Raw genomic sequence first — 26,350 nt, 5'->3', positions numbered from 1 at the left:
GGTTTCAATCCCAGTACCGGGTTTTTCATTCTCTGTCTTTTTAATACACCAATATAAATATATTATTTTTTCATTTTTATAGCGGAGTCGATGATAACGTTGCTAAACACTTGTCTGCGCCAGAGCAACAGCATTTTTGCACGGCAATAGTTGTGACGACGGATCGGAAACCCGATAAAGATGACAAAAATAATCAACAAGTCGAAAAAGATATTTTGAACTCAGCAGCAAAATCAGTTCCGACTACTGCAGCTTCGACGGCAAGTATTTCTTCAGCATCATTATTTGAGGAGCGTGAAAGACAAATAACGGAACAAGTTAAGCGGCAGGTCAGAAACATTCTATATTAATTAATAGTTATTATATGCTTAAAGTCTGTATGATTAAAATGTGTATAATAATATTTCAGCAAGCCGAAGTGAGACGGATATTGCAGGAGCATAAGAACAACGTAGTAGCCGTTGTTAGAGGGCCGGCAACAGTTACGGCTGATGTTATTTCACACAGCCGTAAACAACGAGTTATGGCGGTAGAGTCGTCATGGAGCGACGATGAATCGTTAGAACCGTCATCATCATTACTAGATAAAAAACATCGGCCACAGCGCATTGGTTTCACAGTAGGTATGAGTGACTATGAAGCTAACAGCAGCATCGTGACTGCTGAAACAGAATACACTACTGGCGGAGACATTGATGATTACACTACTGATGGAGACGGATACACTACCACTGGGTATACAACAGACGAGGCTGCAGCTCCTGCTGGTCAACAGACAGATAGGCTATATGATTCTACCAGAGGTGTACCTGATGCATCTACAGCACGACAACTTGATGACAACCTATCAACTATGAATGACACTGGACTAACTGATGCTGAAGGTTTGACATTTTTCTGTGACTCGAATTAATTATCATGTTTGGTATTTTTATTTATACATATTGTATTATTATTATTATTGTTATTGTACAATATTATTTTTAATTTGATGTGTTTATTATTTAGCCGCATTAAGTGATGTAAATTCAATGATTGACTACAATGATTGCAATGACAACAACCGTTACAGAGGTCGTCGCCAGAGTAGTTTAAGCAGTAACAGTGTGTGCCCATATGCCAGCGACAGTTTTTGTGAAGACGATGATGATTACAACGATGATGGTCAATATTTTTTCTGGGATGGGTACCACGTGCAGAATGAAAATGTGGAATTAGGTGATGAAGACGATGACAATGACTGTAATTATAACCATAAGCATGTTTTGCTACAACAACAGATGGCTCTTGCACTTCCATCATCATCACCACCACAAGCTGATGGTTATACTGGTATTGATAAGAAAAGGTTTGTGTCAAGATTACTAAATTTTAGTTTTATCCAGATTCTCCCTATACCATCTCACACAGGGTTAAATACAGTCCAAATGTTATGAAAATTAACTTAATGCATGTGGCTGACAAGTGACAAGTCAATAATTTTATCATAAACTGATCAATGTCGTCATATAATTAATAAAAAAACATTAATAGTTATTTAATATATTATACATTATCATACATTTTACCAGACACAAAGTAATTAATCAATGTATGACTTCTATGTATATCAGTAGCTTAAAATCATAAATCATTATTATTTTTCACTTTATAAAAATATTGAACATTTTTTTCTCTGGATTTCTTCTGAATCATAAAAAATAATTTTATAAATTGTGGGTCACCAAAATAAAACACTTAAATTTAATTCCCTTTTATAGAACATGAAAGTGTCTAACAGCCCTTCAGCTATCCTTATTACAATAGTTCCCCAGATATATTTGATATGTACAGTTATTATAATTACTTACTAATTCAATTCAAGTCTTAAAAATACCAGTCACAGTTATACGAGTATGAATGATTATCACTTATCAATAAATAAATTAGTAAATCAGGTTAACCATAATGTATTTTTTTAAATGCTTTATAATTTCTTACATTTCATACAGTAATTAATTTATAATTTTTCAATATACAATTGGACTGTACAATTATAATAAGGATCAAAATTGGGAGTTTCATTAGATTAACCTTCTTATAGTCTCATGAATGTTATAAAAATGTAACATAGTATTGGATGCTATTATGTGTTTGCAATGTATTAGATGTACAATGGTTGGTCTAATCTAAATGGAAATATTTTAAGCCTTTAACTATTAAAAAATATGCGTACGATTAAATTACTTTTTATTTGTCTTATTAACTGTTTTTTTTCCATATCAACAGATCACACCATCAACAACAGCTTCAACAATCAACAACACTGCAGGCCAGTGACTTAAATACTACTAGAAATATCACTCCAAGGCCAATCACACCTGATAATACTACAGCAGCCACTCCTACAAGATTGGAAACTACCCTTAACCCTACTTCTATAGATAGTAACACCAATATTAATGCATCTCCAAATTGTTGTAACACAGCTACTAATACTTTTAGTTCAAACACTGAACTAGATGGGCCACCATCATCATCTAATATTATGAAAGATCTGTCATAATGAAAATAACTGTACATTTCTAAATACTATAGAAGGTTATCTCCATTGGTACATTTTCATATATTAAAAACCCTCGCAATATTTTAACATACATTAATTAATGGGAATATAAATACCAATGATGATAACACTTTATATGCTCAAAATTCCTCATGGCCATTGTCGATATATTTCAATGTACCCTAAAATCAAGGAACAATTAAACACATTAAATTATTATTACCATTGGTATATTTTAATTTAATAAAATCCTTTTGCAATATTTAACATTCATTAATAATTTAAATTTGTATGGTAATTTATCAATGGTAATAGGTAGGGCTGGAATTACAATGCACTTTGTTTCTTACATACTCTTCGTTTTATTACAAATCTGATTCATTTGTTGTTGTTGAATGAAATTTTATTTATTTATTTATATATTTATTTATTTATTTATTAGTGAACACTCTAGGGTAAATGTTCTGAGTTACCTTTTTCAATTTTTTATTTTTTTATTTTTGTGAATTCTTGAATTTTTGATTTTAAACGGCATTTTTATATTTTTAAGAGCATTATGTATGAATAAATGACACATTCTATGTAGATTCAAATTAAAAAAATTGAATTGAATTTTACAATTCTTATAATTGTATCAATTATATTCTATTATATGTTCAAATAATTAAAATATTACCAAATCTTTCATTTAAAATCATATACAAATATTTAAATTAATGAAAATTAAACAACCTACTATCTTATACTTAACTAGTTCTTGTATAATATATTACTAAAAACATAAAATTCAAATTCATGATCATCAAATTATAAATAAAATATAATACATATTTCCAAGTACAATTTATGTCAAATCCTAAACATTTTATGAACCTTTTATTTTTGTCTTAATTTTAGGTTTTAGTGCATTATTTTACATTTTTAGGGCATTAATAAATGTTTGTAGGGCATTTTATTAGTTTTTTAGTGCATTGAATTTCCAGCTCTAGTTAAATTTAAACAATTATTAAATGTGCTCAAACTTACTAAAATAATCCAAAAACTATTGATACATTTCAATCTACCTCAGCATATTTGCACCATGAAATAGATTAAAGAATATTATCACCATTGGTATATTTCAATTTTTTAAAACCTGCGATATTTAATACTGATTATTATGGAAACTAATTATGACCTAACCATCATTTTTTTTATTAATGAGCTCAAAATTATTCATATGACCAAAATGTTTTTAATATATTTCTGATAACTACGTACATTTCAGTTGAATAAAAACCTCTGTAATGTAATAACATTTGTTAATTAATTGAAATATGGATACCAATATTGATAAAATTTGAATGTGCTCAAAATTGTTTATAAGATCACAATACTATCGAAACATTTCAATCTACCTCACCATGTTTACACCATAAATTGTATTTAAGATTCTTTTCATTTATCACTGTTGGTACATTTGAGTACAATAAAAAGTTTTGCAATTTTTAACATGAGTTAATTCATTATCACCAATGGTGAGTTGAATGAGCTAAAATTGTTCAGGTAACCAAAAAACTGTCGACATAACTGAATCTACTTATAACCATCAATATAACATTTCACAATGACATCACTACTGGTACATTTCAATATACTAAAAACCTTTGCGATATTCAACATTTACTAATTAATTGAAATCTGAATACCAATAGAGATGACACATGAATGTTTTGAAAATAACTAATTATAGAACAATAACTTATTATTATACATTTTTATTATATGTTTATAATCTAAGGTAACGATCGAATTTTGTTTGTTGTAAGTAACCCCCGCAATCTAGTGGGGGTTTATTATTAAGCTTTAATTGTAATTTGAATTTTAAGATAACATAGTTATATAAAAAAAAAATAAAAATGTATATCTTGTATTTATTATTTACATTATAATAGTAAAATACTATCCTAAAAGTGTCTTATGGTTTATAAACGGTATACATTTAACATCCATTAATATTTTACGACAATTATCAGTCATTACATCCATGCACATTTTTTAACATTTATTGCCGACTACGCTTCTCCGCCGCCGTCTGAAAGGATTCCACAACCACGTAATTTTTTTATTAGTACTCTCGGTTCCTTCACTTCCTCCGTTTGTGTTCTGCCTTCGTTGACGACGTTGTTTAGAATTGGTCTGTGACATCATGGGTGGCAGTGGTGGAGCGGAATGTATACTTGAATTTAAGGCTGCCATATTTGTATTCCTCCGTTTATAAACCTATATGAGATAATACAGATAAGTTATAGATAATATATAACTCTGTGAGGTCAGTTATTATTGAATTACAAAACGAACTGTTATATTTAAGAATTATCACAACAATTATTTAAATGGAAGAGGCAAGATTTTTTTTTTTTTAATTATGAAGTTAATGTGCTGCATATTCCATTTTATTTAACTAGAGTTTAATAAACTATGTATGGAAATATCAATAACTAATTACCAAGTTTTTAAAAAGTATGTAGAGTAATTGACAAGACAATAAGTATACTTTTGGGCTGAAATCTAAGTATTGGATTTAAATTATTATCAATTCCGGGCTTCAAAGAATGGATATAATCCAATTTTGTCTAATTACCAAAGAGATTCAAACACGCATAGAGAGCAATTTTTAATTTGCGTAATTCAATGACATATTCAAAAAATATTATACTAACTAGAGCAACAAACACTTATGCTTATATATTTTCAATATTTGTAAATGTCTGTAAAAACAAATAATGAGAAACCTTGTATGTAGTATATTTTAAAACTTTTTGAACTAGATCAAAATTCTCAAAGTTTATGAGAATATAATTTAAACATTTAAACAAAAAAGAATTAGATTAAATATTATGAAAGTTTTTTGTGTATAGAAAATAATAATTCAAGTATTAGTTTCTAGTTTCATATTTCAACGTTTAATATTTATTTTATTAAACTATAACAAAATAACAAAAATTGTTACTATACGTTTGAATATCCAATGTCATTAAAATGTTAATTTCAAACGCTATTGAAAAAAATATTTGTGACTGTAAACTGTTTTTTTTTTTAAATTACAGTAGAGAAACTGATTAGTATTGGATTAAATATTCTAGTTTTAGGTATCAAAATTCAAAATTTATATGCATTTTTAACTTATAAACTTTTAAAAGCTTGTAACAAAAGAGCTTAATTATTTTTTTTAATTAAGTACCTATATACCTAACCACCATATATAGAAAATAGTTATACAAATATTTGTCAAGTATAATGTCAAGTATAGATGGTTCATATTTTACTTGGATTGCTACAAAATAACAAATTACATTTTTTTGAAACTAGTGTTAAGTGTAATCATTCTGCTACCATTTTCTGTAAATTGTATTGTTTTTCCTGCAGATTATTGTGAAAAATACCAGATTTTTTTTATTTTCCCAAAGTTCCAGATAGATTCTATTTGCTGCTAGAAATCACGCTCAATGAATATCTAAACATTTTTACCACTCCAAAAGAATATGCATATGACAGACTCAAAAATGAAAACATTTTAAAAAAACCTAAGTAGGTACCTGAGTACTTACATCATTGTAAAACTAATTGTTTCTAATGTCCTAATACATTCATACCCACATTAATACCCTCTCTCAGACCCCATTTTAAAATCAATTATCAAAGCTAATTAACGCGTTATTTTGTCAGGAATCAAGATATTAAAATTCTAGCATGTCCTATCAACTACATTTTTGAGACGAAAGTGTTCTACTTTGTATAAGTGGACAAATATCACTGGCTAACGCGCCCGTATCCACGCATATAATAAATGTGTAAATAGGTACCTTGTTTGGATCCACGGTCTGGTAGCCATCAGACGCCGCCGCGGTAGTAATCGGCGTGACGACTTTCAACTGGATGACTGCTCCTTCGCCGGAACTCGACTTCCGGCGTCTCTGGTGATGGTGAACGATAAACTCAGCCACCCTGCGGCACGTTTCCCACCTAACGTCCATCGCCCTGCCGCCGCTACCATCTCCAGCACATAACTTCAACGCCACCACTATGTCGCCACGTCTCAGACCGATGTGCTTTATCGAGAACACAACAATTAATATAATAATTAATAACATATTATAAACGTCAGCTTCTGTAATTTATTATAAATACTTGTATTTATAACAATCAATGCTTATATCTCTATTAGTATATTAAAATAACAAGATGCTTGCATGTATTACATTATTGTCGGTTAGGAAGTATTGGAAAATAATAATATTATTCTACTCATATCACGTCAATCACAGAAAATAACAGTTAATGCAATTTATGGGTCAATATACTACATTTTTATTTTCAATTTAAGTAAGAAGTTTTTTCCCTTAATTACGGTAAACATACTATTATATTATTTATTTAGATAGGTACCTATTATATATAATATAATATATAATATATATTGTGAAACTATTTATTTTCATATGTTAAAGATCCGGGACATTTTGAATTACAAAGTTTACTTGAAAAACGACAAGCACATTTATTATTTCGGCAAATAACTTGTACAAGTACTAAATGTCTTGACCGAAAACATATTTAGAACATTTAAATACCTAAGATAAAAATAATGCATGAGATTTGAGCATAGCAATTAACAATTTTTCCATCCTTTATTCTGATCCTGAAGGCCAGACACTTTGGTAAGCGTTAGCTTTCATGTAGTACCTATAAAAATGTTTCTATGGGTAAGCTCTTGAAAAAAAATAGTTCTCCAATATTTTAGAATGTGCATCTATAAGCAGATTAGAGGGTAAAAATTTGAATTTTTCATAATATGGAAATTATTTTTACAAATATTTATAATATTGCATTATTAGGGTGTAAAATCAAATGAGGTAAAATATATAGTGTGTCAGTATCATTTTCAAATCCGTTTTTACGTCTCCGATCGATTAGTTCCTGATTATGGATCTAAATATAGTATATTAGTATTAGACAGTAGTATATATATTATCTGTCAGGTCTACCCACATTATAAAAACTGCAGCTGACAATAATTAAGAGTTCATCGCACGTGTTATACAACGGTTATTTACTATTGTCATTACATTTCAACATAATCAACATATTATTATAATATTATTTTTATTATTTGGTTATATCATGACTAACCAAAGTTAACATGCATAATATTATGTTCGTCAATTCTATCAGTGCCTGTAATCGTTCTTTAGTTAAAAATAAAAATAATAGAGATCATTAATACTTGTGCCTGAGAATTGGACCTGACGTGTCCTACGGTAGCCGGCGGAACCGCAGCCGCTGTGCCACCGCCGTGGCTGCGCAACTCAAATCCGAACCACCGGTCCACGAGCTGAATTGGATCCACTGATGCGACAGATTTGTCGTCGTCGCAAGTGTCTTCGTCGCCACCGCCCGGGGAACGATGACGCCCACCGCCGTGGGCCACTTTCACCCACCGCGGCCGCGAACACTGGTGCCGCGCCGAAAACACGGCAACGGGCCCTAGCCCGGCGAACAGATCGGCTCTGCGTTCCTCGCGATCGGCGGTCTCATGCTGCCGTTCTTCTCGCTTCTGTTGGTGTCGATCTTCACCTCCGCCACGTTGTTTGGTCACCGCCAAGACGTCCAAGTCGTATTCGTCATCAACGTACTCGTCGCCATCGTTGTAGTTGCCTCCGTCACCGGTGTCCGTGAAGTCTGGCGCAATCGACATCAATCGAAATCTAGTCCTTGCTATACATTATTTTAAACACAAATCACAGCTATTACTCTACGCCTTGATAATATTATCCACGTCATCAGTATAACACGTCAGATTACAGTGCATTCATCCGGATAATTATTTTTATGTTTTTTTTTTAATACTATTATTACTGTGACGAGTCTCGACAGTTCCTATACTGATTTTTAAGTGGAAGATAAAAGAACATTTAAAATTGTATTTCTATGTTGCTTTTGAGAAAAAAATTAAAAACTTTTTAAGCGTATTTTAATTGCTATTACAATATAATAAATGTGTAAACAACAACTGAAAATTGGAAGGATATTGTGGACAGCCGTAAATCGGTTAGCTATATAATAAAGACAAAATAATTAAAGTTTAAAAAATATATGCTAACGTGGCGTATATACTTACGGCACATCGTCCTTATTTACCGAAATTTAAACGAGTGCATAATCCGTACATTTTTTTCTAGGGTTTCTAAATATGAACAATAAATGTTTTCAAGCTACTTTACAACTTTACAAGAACACATAAATGTAATACCTAGTTAGGTACACTGGGTTCTAAGACAAACAAATTTTGGCTAAGCCGCGTAAACACTATATTATAGATCTTTTAACGTAAGGAAGTGACGGTGCAAAGGTATAGTTTTGCGAGTCTGAAGATTAGTAGTTTTTTTTAATAGTTGAGTGGATTGTCAGTGGCTGCGAATAGATTATAGATATGATCATAAGAAGTATGTTTAGTGTTTACTGTATAAATATAGGTACTTGAGGTCGATTCTGTATTGGTTTAAAATTAAATTATTTAGTAAAAGGCGTTACTTTAACTTTAATAATAACAATGCAATATTTGTATGCGAATGAAGCGTTTTTATATCAATAAATGGATGGGTAAAATAATTGTTTGATGTCTCGAAGTTTGCGTATGTAATATGTCCACGCTGCCAGTGTACAGCTGGTAGTTACTTACGTCTAATTAACACACCGCGGTCGACGTCCAGGCCTGGAACGCCAGCAATCCCAGCCGCGGTAAGCTCCTCTTGGTCGGCAGAACAATAATCGGCTATCGCAGCAGCATCGACACCGTCGTCATCTGAGCAACAGTCGTGGCAATCCCAGCAACGGCTACAATTTTTCTCGGCACGGCCTTCCTTGCGTTCGCTGCAGCCACCTCCACCGCCTTCACCATCGGCCGTAGCGTAGTCGTCTTCTTCTTCGTCGCGGAGTTGCGATAACAACAACCGTACTGTTCGCTGGCGTTCCCGGTCCAACACACCGGCCAGCAAACCACCTCCACCGCCGCTGCCCGATGTATTCCCCTCGGTTTTGGCCCGGAGCTGCCGGCACAGTCGCAGTGCGCGGTCCGCTCTGTCGTGGGCCGCTGCGGCCGCCTCTAGCAACAGCTTACCTGCAACGCCGTTGAAAGACTTAATAACGGTTTCATTCGAAACTATGATAATAATAATTAAGAGGACATCGCACCCGCATGTGTTAACTCCGTCTTACACACTTAAAAGTTTGATAATAAGTCAATTCTCTCTAATACCAAAAATTCAAAACTAATAGCACACTAGTAGACTTAAAATAACAACATTGTATTTCCGATAGCAGTGAAGTCAAGGACTTAAGGTAACGTGTTCACATTAAAATTAAAATAAAACAAAAACCAATGTTTTTTTTAAATGTAATTTTGTATCGACTTGTACTCTGTCCCTATCCATTGAATTTGAAAACCACTATATCATTGTTGAATTTAATTTAAAACAGATTATAATACAGTAGATAGTTATAATTTATAAATATAAGATGTATTAAATGTACAGCTATAGATATATTATTCAAATATATGCATTATGCATGTTTATAATTGCTTAACATCTCCATAGAATATTTTTTGTCATATATCACTGTAAAAATGTAAAAGTTAAAAACGTCAGAAAAATTTAAAACTTCTTTATATTCTATATAGAACCCTGCAGTAACAACTTGTTAAAATATAAGTAATATTTTACGATGATGAAAACGCATACAGCGTGATTAAGATTGACCTACTGCTAGCTATAATAATATTATCTTTTACGGGAGGCCAGAGAAGACTTTTATAAACTACACCCTTAGAGCTTTAACCTGCCGCATGCACCTTCCTAGCCACTCATCCGGTTAACTCTAGAACATAATTTAGGGTTGAATCAGTATACCGAGTTGATTGCGACGCCGCCGCTGTTGCACCGCCACTGAGGTCGTCTCGTCATCGTCGTCGTCATCGGCCACCCCAAGGCCCGCGGCCGCCGCAGCCGCCGATAACTCAGTCAACAGTTGGCTGGCGTCCGAGTCGACAGTGCCACGACGCCGGGCACCACCCATATGGTGCTGCTTGTCCTGCTGTCCATCCGCGCTGCATCGGCGGTAAGGAAGCAGGGCGCACGCGGCGTAACGGTACGCCAACGCCGCGTAGTGCCGGTCTTTAATCCGGCACACGGCTACCCAGACGTCTGGTAACATAGACACCGGTGTCGCCGTGACTCTCTGCTCGCCACCGTTTTCCTTACCACGATGAGTGGCTCTTTCGTTGGACTGGCGGGTGCAGCTGTTGTACACCACGTCTCCGTACATTCGTGACACCTTCGTAACGAAAAAGAAATATTATTCTACAGTGACCCGCAGTTTCGAATATACGTAGTCATAGTATATAGGTATTATGGCCAAAGATATACTCAAATTACTCGATTATTGTAACTGGATACAATTTAGAAGGTGCTTTGAAAAATTGTTACCGATTACAAGTTACTGCAGTTACAATTTAAGTGAGGTACAATTAATTAATTATTTATGTTTATTTCTTCAAAAGCGAGTGCAAATATTTATGAGTTCATGAAAAAAATGTTTTAGTTAAATTATAAATTATAACTTACTAAAACTTAAAACTTTAACTATTATTAACATACAAATGTATTAAAAAATTGGTTATGAAATATTAAAATAGGTAGTGTATTAAATAATTGTTCGTCATAGTCCCATCATCAGAAGAATTCTACATTATTGTAACGATTATAATCTATCTGACTTCGATTTCTTTTTCTACGATAATCGTAAGTTGAAAAAACTGTTACTCTGTTTTTAGTTTGTTCTATTATATTACTTGAACATTTTTACTAGCTTTTTACTTATTCGAATTATTTTATTTCCAACTTGTATAAACCATACTCTCTGCCCTCGCGGGCGTTACTTTCAATAAATAAATAATGCAAACGGTTAGAGCATACAACATTCCTTGCAGGAAAACTTTCACGCCTCGTGTGGTAGTTATCTGATTTTGATAATTTAACATTTTTTTTTGCGAAGAGAAAGATTATGTTTTATAGTCCACATGGGACTTCGATTTTCAAAATTTTTTTACTAGACCATAATATAATAAAAGATTTTTAATATACAGTCAATTTTCATAAGTTATGGTCGTAATGAACGTAATTAAGAATCAAAGTCTAATGCGTCTTTTAGTCTTTAGAATCTTATTCTTTTACTAACAAATGGAAATTAATGAAATGAAGCCACTCTACGAAGTACAAAAATTTTCTGTAAAGCGTGTATTGAACAAAAAATCAAGCTCAATTTTTTTTGGTTGGAAGTGCCGTTGATATGTCCCACTCAATACTAATAAATAATAATCCTTTACGGCTAACCCGAATGCCACGGCCGGTGGCGGCGATAACATTGCACATTGCCTAAATATTGCCCCTCATAAGAAACGAGCAGGGCCGTTTTGTAATAGGTACGTAATAATGTAATAATATGTAAATGAGTAGCTACTCACGTGGGCCGCTTCACGAGCCAACTCTGTCCACGAAGGTGTATTTGAGGTTACTTCGCACATTCCTCCGACGTTACCGCCACTGACACGTCCTGATGCCGACGTTCGTCTAGTTGTGGCATCTCCGTCACCACGGCCACGACGGTCACCACTGCCAAGCCCCTCAGATTCGGCCTCAGCTTCTTTGGATCGGTCGCCTCGATGACGTTGACGACGACATCGATGCCGAACGGACGTCAAGAACCGCCATTGTAATTTCTCGAAAGCGCATTCGTGAGCCTGAGCCTATAGAATACATGCGGTAAGCGACAAGGACATCAACAGAATGTATTATGTTGCAATAATGCAGTTCAATCGCCATAATTATTAGTCCAAAAGTTGTATGACATATGGATCTAACGAATATTGTTGTATTTCAAATTTGTTTAAACATACAAATGACTCACGTATCTATATAATCGTTTCAGAATAAATGCGTTTTTTTGAAATCGTTCAACTGCAGATCAACTGCTTTTATATAATGCGAAGTAGGTATTTTATAAAAATAAATAAATTTAAATGTTTCAGTAAGTATTAATTATGATATTAATTCTTTTGGGACAAACACAAACGTATACGACTTTCGGCCTCTTTACCATCGACACTGTCTATACGTAATTAAGCCGAGGTCGAGTCGATCATAGGCCCTATACTACTAGACAATAACTTTATATCAACAGCTTGCGGGCTGCGTAACAAGTGATGTAGGATGTCTTTAAGAAAAAATACACTAATCTACATACCTTACCCTCCTACCCCGCACTACCGTGCGTACGAGTAATCGAGTAATCAAAAAGCGCCCACTTTGTTGTTACCCTTTCCACGGTAGTATAAGGTCTATGGTGCCGATAAGTATAAAATCAATAATAATAAATCAACATCACTGACCATCATGACTGCGTATAGGACGCCTGTGGCTCGCAGATCGGCTGCCCGGGCGGGCGCGTTGGCGAACGTGTCGCCGATGTGCCGATACGCTCCGGCCGCTCGCAGAAAGCACTGCGCAGCGGCAGCGGCTCCATCGGCCGCTTCAGGTCCGGTCGATGTGGACGATGAGCCGGTCCGCTTGCCAGAGCCAATGCTCATGCTGTAGTCGTCGTAGTCACCGTCGTCTGCGTCATCTCTGCAACGGCGGTCGTGCTTGGCGCCCATTTGCGTGTGCACCGCGGCCACGTTAAACAGTACGCAAGCTTGCTCAAACCGGACGGTGCGTTGTCCGCAAGACGGCACTGGACCACCAAACGAATCGTACCTTAATTAACGCAGGGACGAAATGAGTTTGAATGACAATTGGAAATGTTATGGCTGTATGTTTGTTTGTGGCATAATTGTTGTTTGTTTTTACCAACACACTAGTATATTGAATATTGCTTGCAGCGAATTCGGTTTTTAATATTTTAATTATTTCGAGTTAAGTCAGCGTGATGAGCTATATTTTGATTTTCATCAACGTTGTTATTGCATAATGATGTACACTTACACCTGTATGGCTGCACATAATATTTGGACCGTAAACCATATAGTTTTTTATAGTATTATTACAGTTTGTATAGTTTCAACTTTGTAATACAAATTAATTAAAGGCCATAAAAATAAAATACAAAACGTTGATAGCACCCGTTGGTATACTGGCATGTATATTATTATGATTTAGATTTTGGGTAGCTTGAGCTTTAGAATTTGGTGGTAGTGGTTGTTGAAATACGTTTAATTATTAAAAATAAATATAATATGTTGTTACATATTATCATTTAATTATATTTATTAAGTAAAAATGTATTCTATTCAATTGTTTAAAGGCATAAAACAAATAAAATGAACATAAATAAATAATGATAATAGTAGCACTAAATAAAATAAATGTTGCAATAAATGAATAATACTTAAATGGGTTACGAGTCCAATAGGATCGAATGCCTCTGATTTAGATAATAATGTCTATTATTATTATAATCATCCATAGAAATTATAGAAATAATAAAAAAAACAATCAGATAGCCAATACTTAAAATTAAGTGTGTTTTTAAAAATCGTGATTAAAGAAAATTTTTATTTGAGCAAGTCCATTGTCATGGACTTCAATGACTGTTCGTTTAGTCAACGATAAATCGTATATAATTAAGAATCAGTAGTTACTATAATACAACTATTAAACAAATATTATGTATAATGACATTTCGAAAAAATTACCATACACCTACTAATAAATACAATTAATATTAAACGATTAGAGTAAGTTGTTGTTAAGACTGTACTGTCATAAAATGTTAATGCTGGTTATAGGCATCTATATAGTTGTTTTTATATGTTTGTAAATTTGTAATTTTATCATAAATTAAAAAATAATAATAATTACCATTCGAAATAAATGGCCGGTGGTGGTGACGAGCCGATGACGGCCGAGTACTGTTGCTGTTGTTGCTTAACGTGACGATAATTGGGGTCCTGTTGCTGGCGATTATGTTGGTGATAATGTCGCGACGTTGTCGTAACCGGCACCGCCAACGAAGCTGGTGGGAAAAATCTGCGGTCAACGTAGTACAGCTGCCTGTAGTACCTCAGCAAAAGTCGAACGCCATCCAAGTCTCTGCTAGGCGTCTGTGTGTCCTGTAAAATGTTGACGATGGGTTCAACTTTGGGTATATTCGACGTCCAATGTGTTCAATAATACTCGTATACGTATAGCTATGTATGTATTAAAGGTTTTGAGGCTGGAGCTTATCCTCAAAAGTATGTTTTATTGCTTACGTAAATACCTAGTTCAAAATTTAGATTTAACTTTTCCACAGTATCGCGAGATTTTTTTTAAAATACATTATCTCACACCAATGCACCCTAAAATCATGGTAACGTTTTTTTCAGGACTAAATATTTGACATTATTCTAATAGCATAATATCAAAAAAATATTATGACATATTATATGATAATATCATTGTCACCTGGTTTTGTAAATATCAAATTATCTTTATATATAGGCACGCTATTCTTCCGTGGATATAAGCATATTTAATAATTTTTAGTAAAACGGGTTATTGCTCATATACTTAACGAAATCACATTACGTTTTTTAAGTTTCACATCATACGTTTATTTCCCATTTTACCTTTAAGCTTTCAATTACATTAATTCTATGAGACGATTTCAATTTCAACTTTTTCTAACACACCCTTCGCCCTTCATACATTATTATAACAGAATGTGAGTAAACAAAACACGTATATTTTAAACATACCACTCGGAGCTGCGTCAATTCGTCAATGGCTTCGCGTAGCGACAACGAACGTCGCCGCACCGCGCCACCGTTGTTATCGTAGTTGTCTCCGTCGTCCCCCACACCGCTTTGGCCAGTGTTGGTCTCTTCCGGTGCCGCTGACAAATCCACGCCATAGTGTTGACTGATGAACCGCTATATAATACATAAAATGCCCGCCACGAAAATTGTATTTAGTTGGGAATAATATAAAAGTAGAGTCGAAGAAACCGAATAGATGCGTAGGTATTTGAAATTGTGTGTATGAGGGCATGAGGCAGTGGGGTACTTACTCTTTTAAAAACAAAAAAGATTTCATATCGCTAAGTTTTCTAAATGATTGATAACATGCTTAAGTCATTATAAGTATTGTTAGAAATCTATTATTTGGATACGCAACTGCCTCATACGTAATATGATGATAAAGCGAAGTGCACATGCAACTCGGATAGGCTATGAATCTGTGACAAAATAATATTACCTCGAGTGGTGGTCCAAAATCTATGGGTCTGGTATCTTTCAACGGTACTGCAATCATAGGCATTAACCGTTGCCGGTGCATTCGACGTCGATTCGCCATTGTACCATCCGCACTAGCACCTACCATGGCAGGATCACTACGGCTTCCGTCAAAACAATCTTCATTGTCGTCGTCATCGTCTCGGTGCTGATACACGTCAACTGAACCATTGAGCTCCGCCAGCTCGTCAGCCAGCAATCGAACGTTGGAATCTAGGAAACTTAGCTCTAGTGCCACCGTTTGCCTGATGAGCTTTCTGCTTTTGCTCTTATTTCTAAGGCCACCGCCACTACCGACGATACCACTGTTATCGCTACCACCGCCATCCTTGGTGGTGGCCCTAAATCATCCGTCATAACAAATATTATTATTAAGAAGACACACAGAATAAATAAGAGTTCATCATGAAACGTGATTTCTTGAAACGATGATTTCTAACGTACGTAAAATATTCTAGATCAGTGAATGCATTGTATACTGTGCAGTGGTCAACTTCTAGTTAACCACCATTTTCGTTTTTAATAATAATTTTCCCTATAGGTACCACTTACACCGTACAGTTAAGCTCAATTCTATTCGGACCGTAAGTTTACATAACATAATTATCACGTTTCATTTTAAGCTTTTTAGGAACTCTAAGGTTCCTAGGTACATGGGCGGATAAGAACTTTTTTTTTACCGGGATATATTTATTAGGGTCACGTATACCTAGTGCCTATATACTGTATATAAACCAAATTGAACCATTTTGAGTTTTATTGTTGGCACATCTACTTATTATCTTGATCCATTTTTTTTTTTTTTTTTGAAGCCCTACTTTCGAAATTTCGTTTGGACATCATTAATATTTATCATACATATCATTTAATAAATTAAAACACAATTAGCAAAAAGCGACAGTCACAATAGCCAATGGCAAAAGTAAAATAAAAATAATAACACCTGATAAAATATTAAATAATACCATAGGGCATAGAGTAAGAATAGGTAAATGATATGATTTTACTTGCTTACTTTATAGTTTATACTGTTTATTAATGTTGATGTAAGAGAAAATTATATATTAGACATTCACATTAATACGGATTGTCTAAGAATAGAACAAATCGATGATGTATATTGGCGCCAGCCAGTATTATACAAATTTACTTTTACATATATATTTAAGTATATTATTATTATTATATTTTGGGCTTGGGACCTCTGAGTATAAGATTTATGAGGGCCTACCGGGAAAACTCCGATTTTCCGATGGGCATATCCGCCCATGCCCAGGTAGGTACATAGTACGTATGGTATGTAACCCATAAGGTTAACATGAAAAACGTCATTCACCGCATATATTAACGTATCACCCCAACTAGTCTATTTCATGAGGCGTTGAGGCTCACGATCATTGGGAAAACGAAATTCTTATGTATTTTATACTCACCGCAACAGGTTCTCGGCGCCTTCGCGTAACCGCAGCTCCCGGTCCATTTGCCGGTTCAGAGCAGACCGAGCTCGTTGCAACTTTGCCCGGCAAGTTGCCGCCTTTGGATCTGTGCCCTATATTATATGACCACGAACAATTGAAAACATTAATAAACACGAATCAAGTCAAATTAGGTAAACGTATATAATATACAAAGCAGCCATGTTCCCACTTGGTTGGTGATGCTGATCCGGGAACACACAAAGGGAAACAGATGTAAGTTTCAAAACAAATACAAGTACCTATACCTGTACTTAAAAAACCGTAGATGTATGCACTATGCCATATAGTTTATATTATAATGCGTGTATATATTGTGGTGACACGGTCTCTAAACCTAACGAATATAACTGAACAATGAAAATAATTTCTCGGTTCGCTTTCTACACAGCTGCGAGGTAGGTACGACTTGGGGAGTCTCCTCTGATTACTGTAGTTGTAGTGTTATAAATAATGTTCTGTGGGCAAGCTGTTACCGTATTCAACTATAAGTATATGTACCTACGTACTATAAGTGTACAATCACAGCGCAGTACATATTCATTAGTACATTATTACAACGCTCTTTGTCCGCAATCGTCTGTTGTGTCGGCGATAGAAAAACAGATACGTACACAGCCGGTATTATTCGTGTACTACATCCCGCAACAGGTAGGTGGTATACCTACATAGTATATTAGTGTATTATACACTCTTCGTCGCAGCCGCGTTCCGAAACTATTGTGCTGGTAAACGGGTACATTGTAACGGGTTGACACGCGTTTTATGTACCTACGTATATCGATGCTGTACAATTTTTATGGCTACTGCAGCTGACGATGTATACCAATGTAATTCCTCAATATATATTATTATTGTATACCTACCAACCTACATCACACTCTCTAAGCCTCTGAATAGCACCTACCTATATTGTCCAATGACCAATTTACAATACTATTACTACTATTACTATTATAGATACTACAATACCTATTGGCTACTATTGATAAATTCAACTTGTACCATGCGTATTTTATATTTTATAATATTTTCTCGTTTTTTTTGCCACACGATGTTTCATGGACATTACCTATTTATGCAGGCACCTTAATCACAATTACACTGTACGTTCTTTTCATTATAATATATTATTATTTACATTTTAGAAGTTTATATTAATATATTATTGTGTGTACTGTGCACTTGGACCACCGAGTTGGGCATGTACAGATTTCCCGATATACCCATAATAATAGTAGCTGGTATCTGCAGGTACAATAGTATAATGATTAGTAATAAATAGTAATAATATAGTAGTGGAAGCAGCGATAAACAGCGGTAATAATTTAGGACGGACCCGTTATACGCGCACAGTTACACGGCCGATGATGGAAGGAGGACTTGCTAGGGGGAATCTTGTGCACGCACACACACACGCACGCCGCACGCAAGCACACAAAAAACAAATAAATAGATCTGATGATAGCGGAGTTTGCTGGTGAATTTCACGATTACGGACTGTATGGCATTAGCACAGTATAGGTAATTACATTAAAAAGGGGGGGTTTAAAATAACAATAATTATTATAAATGTGAACTGACGCTAGGTAGGTACTGCTTGAGAACATACTACGTTCAGCGTGACGGCATCGGGCCATCTATCTATAGGTACTTATTATATTATATACACTATAGTAATAATTATTACATCGATGGCTGTACGTCTTGTAAGAATATAATAACATTAGGTAAACTTGTAACTACTGACCTTTGCGATGGCCCGGTTTTGAGCCCTTGTCACCGCTGTGGCGGCCATCGTCCGCAGCCTGCCGTTATTATTAATAGTATTGAGCAGGTACTATGCGGTGATGTCGACGAATGTGCTGTTTCCGTTGCCGCTGATGCTCAACTCGCAGTGGAACATAACACTCAAAGCACGCATACGATACTGTCTAGATTCGGCCGAACAGCAGTCGACTACGCCACGGCGAAAACATCAAGACGACTGCTCGCCGTTCGGTGACTTCGGTCGGCGTGTGCGTGCGCGCGTCCGGCCGACCTCTCCCCCTCACCACACCCGCGCACGAAACCACCATCGACTGCACCGCGAACGGGGGAAAGGATATTATTATTAAAAAACCGACGAGACCGCTTCGACGATTGCGTTGTTCGAAATTACGATGGTGGCTACAGCCGGTGGGAGCGTGGAGATCCGGCACAACGACTGCTGCGCCGCCACATCCGCCGCGGTTAATGTTATAACAGGTATCCGAAGCAACCGTCATCGTCGTCCTATGTAGTGCGCTCGCATGTGTATTATTATTATTATTATTACAATCATTGTGGCCGTAGTGTGCGTAGATGAAAACTCGTTGAGCAACGGACGACCAACAACTACCTGTAAGATGCAGCACACCTGTGCTCGTTAACGATTTCTGGTTTTTTTCTTTCTGTGAGTCGTTCTATACGGCGCAACGTATTATGATAATTATATTATGATTATTATTATTATTATTATTATTATTATTATTATTATATGGCGGGCACCGGTTCACACACAGACACACATATTTTGTTTGGTATGTACCCCGCTCACGCGCCCGCCTCATCGGCGAGACCCGATGACGACGTTGCCCTAAACGATTGTGCGGACGATCACCCGACCGGTCGGTGGGATGGTGGCATAGCGCTGAGAAAACGAAAACATGACGAACCGACACAGCCTCATACCCAACGACCTACCTATGCACAATATTACACATTTACTCATATTATTGTACAATATTATACTTTATACATCATGCATGTCATCGCATGATATAATCACTACAACGGGAACGCGGTTTACCGACTTGAGGCTATATAAAGGTACGACCGATTGACACTTTAAGGTCGCCGCAACTGCCCATACACGTTATGTAATGTAACGTTGAAGAAGTTTAAGATCCATATAATATTCATAGGTAATAGGTACATAGATTCCTGTCTGTCTAAAGCACGTCGAATTGTGTGATTGCAAATCCTAATATATCGCATCCATATATAGATCTAGAACCGTAATGATTGGCAAATGACTCCTGCAATCGTACCGTGCCTACATTATTGAATTATGCTGTATTTATAGATATATACCTCGTAGGTACCTACTTATTTTATCAATATTATAATATTTATCTATTGATAGCTAGATATGCCATATGCGTATTACATAATAATTAATATTCCTTAGATATTACTTATTAGTTTGGTTTATTTTAATATAATATATTACTTACAGCAAAAGAAAATAATAAGTAGGACCTGGATATTGATTTTTGCATTTTTTTAAACGACATAGACTTCCAAGCTTCAAATGTGTTTCAATAACTTAAACGTATCCATTTAACCAGTTTTTATTTTGCTTTTTTCTTGTTTAGGTCTTTTTACTTTTTTAAGATCATTTTTCGTACTCTTTGGGCATTTTCACCGATCAATAGAAAACTCAACAGTTTATTCTCTTTCCGTTATATTATATTTATAAATATACATCAAATCAATAAAAAAATTACTCTCCAAAATGTACAGGATGAATATATTAGCATTACATTTTTATTTTTATTTAATTTTACCCACCTACTATTCTCAAATACCTATAAAAACATTTTTAAATAATATTGTTTTTTAGATTAGAACCCGTTTTGAAATTAAAACTTAAATCAAAATAAGTACATCTGATATAATTTATATGTAATATTTATTTATTTATTTATTTATTTATTTATTTATTTATTTAAACGGACAAAAGTCCAATTCACAATATATTTGTAAAGATAACAATAATATAATATAATTTAAAATAGTAAAATATAACACAATAAAAATGAGAGATTAATATATCGAATAATAGTAATAATAACAATGATAATGATAACAATAATAATAATAATAATAATAATAATAATGACAATAATAATAAATATACATTCAATGTTTTATAATATAATTAGCTATTACCTGAAGACATTAAAATATTTATGGGGTCGTATGACGTAAATTTTTTAGATGAATGACGGATATAAAATAAATGATAATTTATTGTAATTATTAATATAAAAATCAATAAATTATTTTAGTTATTTTAAGTATCTAGGTCATTAAAATATATAATATTTTATTTATTATTTAGGAAAGATTTTTCTATTCTTTATGTCAGAAAATGCATCTTTGTAGATATTTTAGGGCATGGACATCCGGACCTTATAGGCGACAGTAATAGCTAGAGCAAGGACTTTCATGCATTTGCATGTTTTTTCTGGTTTAGTTAAACGTATGCAGAGTAAGCACACAATACCTTTCACAACGTTTGTGACTAAAAGCTAAAAGTTTTTAGTGCATATTTTTGCATATTTGGACATTTTTTGGTTTAAGGGGCATAATTTTGATTGAAAAAGCATATTTTAAGCTTTTAGTGCATATTTTGATGGTTTATAGAATATCGAGCACTTTGGTAAATATTTTCCATGAATCAAGATCAACAATTTGTTATAAACTTATAAAGACGATAGAGATAAATTTTATCTGGAAATAATAATAATTGTCAGTATTTATTATTATGTCTATTTTTGTATTTTTATTTAACGAATAGTAGGTACGTAGGATGAAAACCATAGTATCAAGTAACTATCTATAGTCAGTGGGTGGATTAGATTAGTTTTAGTAGATTCGCCAAATGTGTGGCGTAAGTTCCGCGAGTTTAATTTTTTTTAACGTTCGTGAGTAATATGCCAAAAGAAAAATCGACAAAAGCTAATTGTTTGTGTAATTTTGTAATCGAGTTTGGTGAATCTGTATTTTCAACGGATAATAATTAAGAAGAATGGGATCCGACATTCAAAAAAAATTGAAATCAATTTACTTACAGTGAATAATAATAAAATTAATTTTTTTAAGGGCATATTTAACCGCATATTTTTAATTTTTTAATGCATAAGTGCATGTTTTTAAATGCTTATTCGATGATTTTTTAGTGCATTAAAGTCCTTGCTCTAGTAATAGCCAATAGGTACGGTTCGCATTTGCATTTGTAATTTTTTTAAGATTTGATATAAAATCTAGCCGATGAGTACCTATTATGGAAGTGTATGTCATGTTACAACAATACAACACGTTCAATCGTGAAAATTGAAAGTCCTTTTTTTTGCTTTTTCAACGTTTTTTTAAATAATGCTTATTTCTAGATTTTTCTGTTTATTTTCGCTTTTTTGCATGTCACTTCTTAGTTATGATTTATGATAACACTTGCCACATCTGAAGACAAAAACTTAGACATTTTAGTTAATTTTGGTTTTTTTTTGTTTAAGGTAAACCTAGTGCTAAAAATAATTTTTTTCCTTTGAATCATATTTCCTGGTAATAATTAATATCATTATTGCAAGTTGATCGATCGATACGACTCCGCATACAATTACAGTACAACACCCATAGTAATCAAATAATTATGAGTACCTATTTCAATTTGTTATTACAAATTTAAATCGCATAGAAATCAATTTGTGACATCTCAGAGAATATAATTATATGCCATTTTGTTTATAACATTATTGGAAATCACATAGTATTCATGTGTAATTAGTACTTATGCGTACTTATGCTGTAATAATTATACGATGTCACATTTGAGACATAAAAATACAATCTCTGAGCTATCGAAATCACCTTTATGCACACAGGAAATAAACACCCAAATCGTATTGTTTGCTTGCCAATATATAGGTACTAATCGGCAAATAAATCAATATTTTTTACGGGTTATTAGAAATTTTTCAGAAAATCTATAAGAAGTATAATAAAGCACGCCTAAGCAGAATAAAATCGATGTAAATAAAATTATTATTTTTATATTACATATTTACATGCATAACCGCTATTCCTTCGGGTATGTTTAACGTATGTTTGAGAGTTGACGACATTATTATTTTATTTTGACTTATGTTGTATACCTAAATCAAACTATAAGTCATCATTTTAATTATAATATTGTAGGTTAATTAGGTTAAGTATATAACGATTACAACATAATACCGATACCTTAAATAATACATGTTAAATTAGTTATTTATTATTATAGTGATGTATCATGTATACCTATTTAATATATATATATATTATATAATATACGAGTATACGACAGCATAGGACATAGAATAGTTATGGCCAATTATAGATAGGCATACCTATGGTTAGTGCCTGCTTAGTAGTTAGTATAAATACCACAGTATATGTTACAATTTTTTTATTACGTATATAGCTGTATAGGTTGGACGTATATAGTAATATTAAATCGATGATATTAGACTCTTGCGTTTAAAATGATATAACTTTGAAATATTTATACCTATCTAAACAATAAGTAGAATCATAATGTATGATTACCAAATATTATTATAATTGATAAGGAATCTCCGAATATACTTTTTATATTTATTGGAATTTTTTATCTCTATAAATATATAATCGATGTTTTTATTATTATGCATTATTATTTTGTGACTATTAATTGTGATTATTTGTTAACATAGTAATAAACATTGATATACATATTATTATTAAATAAATCTCAGGTCGGACTATCAGAGTTTATTGAATATTGTTTTATTCTGTAAATTATATATAAACATTCTTTTCTTCCAAAATATTAAAATCTCTCCTCTCCTTTTCTTTGGAAATCAGTCAAATCACACTTTCTTCATCCTTAAATAGGTAGTCCGGTTTTAATACATATGTCTTCTATGATGGGTGCCCAGTCTTTTAATTGACAAATATTTATTATAATTTATATTGTACCTAATACTACCTATATATTCATAAATAATACAACTTATAACTTATAACAGTGATCTTAAACTCAAATTATCTAAATGCAATATATTTTTACAAAAAAACTTCGCTGGCCAAATTTTAAGTGTCCTCTTTTTTACTTATACACGAAAAACTGAAGACAAAATGATGGAAAAGATACATACTGCAATATCCATTTATCTAAATATGACTTAATATTTTATGAAATTACTTTTATTATAATTACTATAGAAAAATCATTTATAAAAATATAAACAAAGTAGTTGTTTGTTTCACTTATTATTACTACAAAATTATCATTGAAAAAAATTAGAATTAAAATTTAACGTTTTTAGAATTTTTTCGTATATTTTTGTTCAAAATGTATTTTTATTGCGAGCCGTAAGTTTGAGACCATTAACTTAAGTACCTTTTGAAGTACACTGTATGGCGTATACAGTTTAAAATATATCTTAAATATTCTTTATCTCTGGCAACTATAATAGTCACCGACTAAATACATTTCCCACTTCCACTCTTAATCTTTATGACTTTGTAATATTTGTATCGTCATCTTTCTAACATATTTGTTGTTTGGTCCTTAATTTTCACGATTAGAGATGGAGAATTTACGTAAAAATTACACAACAGCAATGTAGGTACTAGATAGGTATTTTTAGGCCCAAATTAACACTATGGTAGTCCGGTTTTGTGCGATTAACATTTATAGGTACATTACTTTATAAATTACAGTTCTTATCTATTTTATATATTGTACACAAACTAGATAAGTAACATATTATAATCAATAAGTATGAATATGACGACACTATAATTTTAAACATAATAATTTGAACTATAATTTATAGATACGGTATAATATATATATAGTCACCGCTTAATATCCGTTTCTGAATAATCTAGACAGTCGCGTAATATTATATGGATTACACTCTTATAGGACCTCAAATTCAGGTCTTCAATAAACCAACAATTAATCCGGACAAAAAACTCTATGTCAGATTTATCTAGAATAAGCGGTGACTAATATAATGTGTGGTGAATAGAGTAGGCATATCTATATGAAGGTATATATCAAAATGCATACACAATATTAGTACGGCATCATAATAATTATTATCATTATTTTTTTAGCACTGTTAACTAGTCTTCGATGAACCTTATACAATTTATATTATATCAATTAGGTAGATAGGTTCCATTTATTTTATATTTTTATAATCAAATCTCCATACTATAATATATATTATATCGTTTAATTTTTAGACATTGTTTTAAAGAGGTGTTTCGAGGAGAGAAAGTAAAAAAAGAAGGTAGGTATGTATTAAATATTAATACTTAGGTACTACTGTACAGTAAGTATGTTAATTAATAATTGGAAAGCCGGTCACTTAGTCTATTATTTTATATATTATTATACAGTATTACAGTGTGTATTTAAATAATTTAGGTAGGTTCCGTGATTTTGTGAAAAACTTCAGCCTTCGAGCTATATAGCTTTTTGCCAAACACAACCTAGCTTGGCGCCAAATTTAATTTATAAGTAAATACAAACCAAATAGTTTTCAAACATATAAATATCATGAAAATTAGGTATATTTAAGTAATATAAACAGCTTTTACTTTTCAGGTTCTGAGCAGATCAATGAATGTATTGATTTTATAAATATGTTTAAATTTAAATTTTTGTATCAATTATTACTTTTTAAGCATAGGCGTAACTAGACCTTAAAGTTTGGGGGGCTTCAGCCCTAGCATTTTTATAGTAACCCCCCCTCAACACTTCAAAACACGTTACATTAATTAACATTAAATATGTGATTAGTATTTTATCATATAATATATATTATTTAAGTGTTTGTATGACTCACAAAAAAGTGGAAACAGGAGGTAGTAGTAATATATATATTATATACTATAGTATATGTTCTGCACGTATATTTTTGTATTACAGGAGAATCAAAATGAGTTCAAGTCGGAATCTCTCACTTGAATCAATTTTACGTCCACGTGAAAAACAAAAAACACAATTTTCTCACATACATCTTTAGCTATATATCAAAATATAATTTCAAGCGCGAGCGTAATACACACTTTACCCGTCAATTTTCCCCTCACACAAATCACATATTCTACTGCCCC

At 33.1% G+C, this 26,350-nt stretch overlaps 2 protein-coding genes across 2 annotated transcripts in view; one reads left to right on the top strand and one right to left on the bottom strand.

The window, feature by feature from the left end:
• Positions 1-2,720, top strand: part of LOC111029847 — a 29,590-nt gene extending 26,870 nt beyond the window's left edge. The window contains exons 17-20 of the mRNA XM_022309047.1: positions 83-329; positions 410-884; positions 1,009-1,348; positions 2,269-2,720. Coding sequence (XP_022164739.1) covers positions 83-329; positions 410-884; positions 1,009-1,348; positions 2,269-2,545 — 1,339 coding nt within the window. The 3' untranslated portion in view covers positions 2,546-2,720. The remainder of the gene's footprint in view (positions 1-82; positions 330-409; positions 885-1,008; positions 1,349-2,268) is intronic.
• Positions 2,721-4,271: 1,551 nt separating this feature from the next.
• LOC111029843 lies at positions 4,272-21,001 on the bottom strand. Its single transcript, XM_022309041.1, has 12 exons — positions 19,140-21,001; positions 17,348-17,463; positions 15,877-16,255; positions 15,378-15,551; positions 14,500-14,750; positions 13,032-13,395; positions 12,108-12,389; positions 10,495-10,918; positions 9,267-9,704; positions 7,812-8,302; positions 6,391-6,636; positions 4,272-4,807 (listed from the first exon to the last, which is right to left on the bottom strand). Exons 1-12 carry the CDS (start codon positions 19,185-19,187, stop codon positions 4,583-4,585), a joined length of 3,438 nt encoding a protein of 1,145 aa, XP_022164733.1. The 5' UTR covers positions 19,188-21,001; the 3' UTR covers positions 4,272-4,582.
• Positions 21,002-26,350: the final 5,349 nt, after the last annotated feature.

Source organism: Myzus persicae, unplaced genomic scaffold (genome assembly GCF_001856785.1).
Source record: "Myzus persicae strain clone G006 unplaced genomic scaffold, MPER_G0061.0, whole genome shotgun sequence".
Classification (NCBI taxonomy): domain Eukaryota; kingdom Metazoa; phylum Arthropoda; class Insecta; order Hemiptera; family Aphididae; genus Myzus; species Myzus persicae.
This window is presented reverse-complemented; position numbering and strand designations above follow the sequence as displayed.

Bases quoted from the DNA above. Each gene is read 5' to 3' on its own strand.
- LOC111029843 (XM_022309041.1), bottom strand. From the start codon at position 19,187: ATGGCCGCCACAGCGGTGACAAGGGCTCAAAACCGGGCCATCGCAAAG. The intron at 12,390-13,031 runs GTCAGTGATGTT...TGTATTCTATAG, and splicing joins TCCTATACGCAGTCATGATG to GCTCAGGCTCACGAATGCGC. The intron at 4,808-6,390 runs GTACCTATTTAC...TATCTCATATAG, and splicing joins AGACCGTGGATCCAAACAAG to GTTTATAAACGGAGGAATAC.